This window comes from Panthera uncia (genome assembly GCF_023721935.1).
Source record: "Panthera uncia isolate 11264 chromosome E2 unlocalized genomic scaffold, Puncia_PCG_1.0 HiC_scaffold_19, whole genome shotgun sequence".
Taxonomy (NCBI): Eukaryota; Metazoa; Chordata; class Mammalia; order Carnivora; family Felidae; genus Panthera; species Panthera uncia.
This window is the reverse complement of record NW_026057588.1, coordinates 10,577,346-10,578,642: the sequence shown is the minus strand read 5'-3', so window position 1 is coordinate 10,578,642 and position 1,297 is coordinate 10,577,346. Positions and strand designations below refer to the sequence as shown.

Here is a 1,297-nt window from a genome sequence, read left to right as displayed (position 1 = left end):
CCTCGCAACGGAGTCACGCAGCCTGGGGACTCGGGGTAAATGGGATGGCTTGCCTGCTTCTGCCCTCCGGGGCCTCCCGCAGCCTCCACTGCCCTGCCCAGGAGTTGGACCCCAGCCCAGCCTTGGGCGTGTGAGAAGCCCTTGGCCCTGGGCCCTGCCCCCGGTCCTTCCTCCCCCACACGCTGGGGACTCAGCCCTTCCTTGTGTTAAATAGAAACCTCTTTATTCTAAGTATCGTACATTCCTTAATACATTGGACTGGGGCCAGACCTTGAGGTGAGGGGAAAAGGGGGGGCCTGGGACACTTCTCGAGAGCCTTCCAAAACGCCACCCAGCACACGCTGGGCTGGGAGCTGGTGCTGAGCTTGAGTTTCGTGGCCTTGGGAAAGTCCTTGGTCCCTCCGGCCCGTTTCTCTTCTACGCAGGGAGCGTAGGGGTGGCCCCAAAGGCCTCTGAAGATCTTTCCATCCTAGGTCGTCTGTGGTCCCAGGCAGGGAGTCAAGAGGGGGCCCTACAGGAGAACGGTTTGTCAGCAGCAAAGATGGGGGGCACTGAGGTGGGAGGGGGCTGGGAGAGTCTCAGCGTTGGGTCGGGGGCCGTGATGGAAACGGAGGCCGAAGCCGGGGCAGGCAGGCCAGACCGGGCCTGGTCAGCCGGGAGAGGGGAAGGCGGCCCAGGAAGAGAGGGAGGCCGAGGCAGAAAGGTGGGCGGGGCACGGAGATGTCTGAGAAGAAGGCGCGGTCCCGAGGGGGTGACAGGGCTCCCCCCTCAGACAGTTCCAGGTCCCGGGCCACGGCCAGGATCTCCTGGCGGGCGGCTGTGTTGTGCAGGCCACGGATGTCCAGGAGGGCTGCCACGTGCTTCCGCCTGGGGACAGAGGAAGGGACACGTGCATGGGGTCCTCTGTGCCAGACACACACTGGCCCACCTGTGAACCTTGTCTGTTCCAGAACCTACCTTAGCTCTGGAGCCCTTTTGCCGCCCTCCAGGTCCCTCCCCCGCCCCAGCCCCCAGTCTCCCCTCCTGCCGGCACTATCCTCCAAAACTTCCCTTCCAACCATTTCCAAATCCTTCCGCTGCTAACTCATTCCAGAACTCTCACCTCTAAACCCAATCTTCAGCCCCAACTCAGTTCAGGCACCTCCTGGATGTCCTTCTGGTCCCCTCACACCTGTGTCAGCTCTGGAATCTACACCAACCCTAACTCCACCCTCCCTTGCCCCTCAAACAGCGCCCCCACGCCCATCGCTCCCACCTAACCCGGAAGTGCTCACCCACAACCCTGGTCAGGACCCTC

At 62.8% G+C, this 1,297-nt stretch overlaps 1 protein-coding gene across 1 annotated transcript in view; it reads right to left on the bottom strand.

Moving 5' to 3' along the window:
• Nucleotides 1-203: 203 nt before the first annotated feature.
• The window catches only part of EXOC3L2 (exocyst complex component 3 like 2), a 21,629-nt gene continuing 20,535 nt past the window's right edge, over nt 204-1,297 (bottom strand). Inside the window, exon 13 of the mRNA XM_049622312.1 lies at nt 204-867. Coding sequence (XP_049478269.1) covers nt 579-867 — 289 coding nt within the window. The 3' untranslated portion in view covers nt 204-578. The remainder of the gene's footprint in view (nt 868-1,297) is intronic.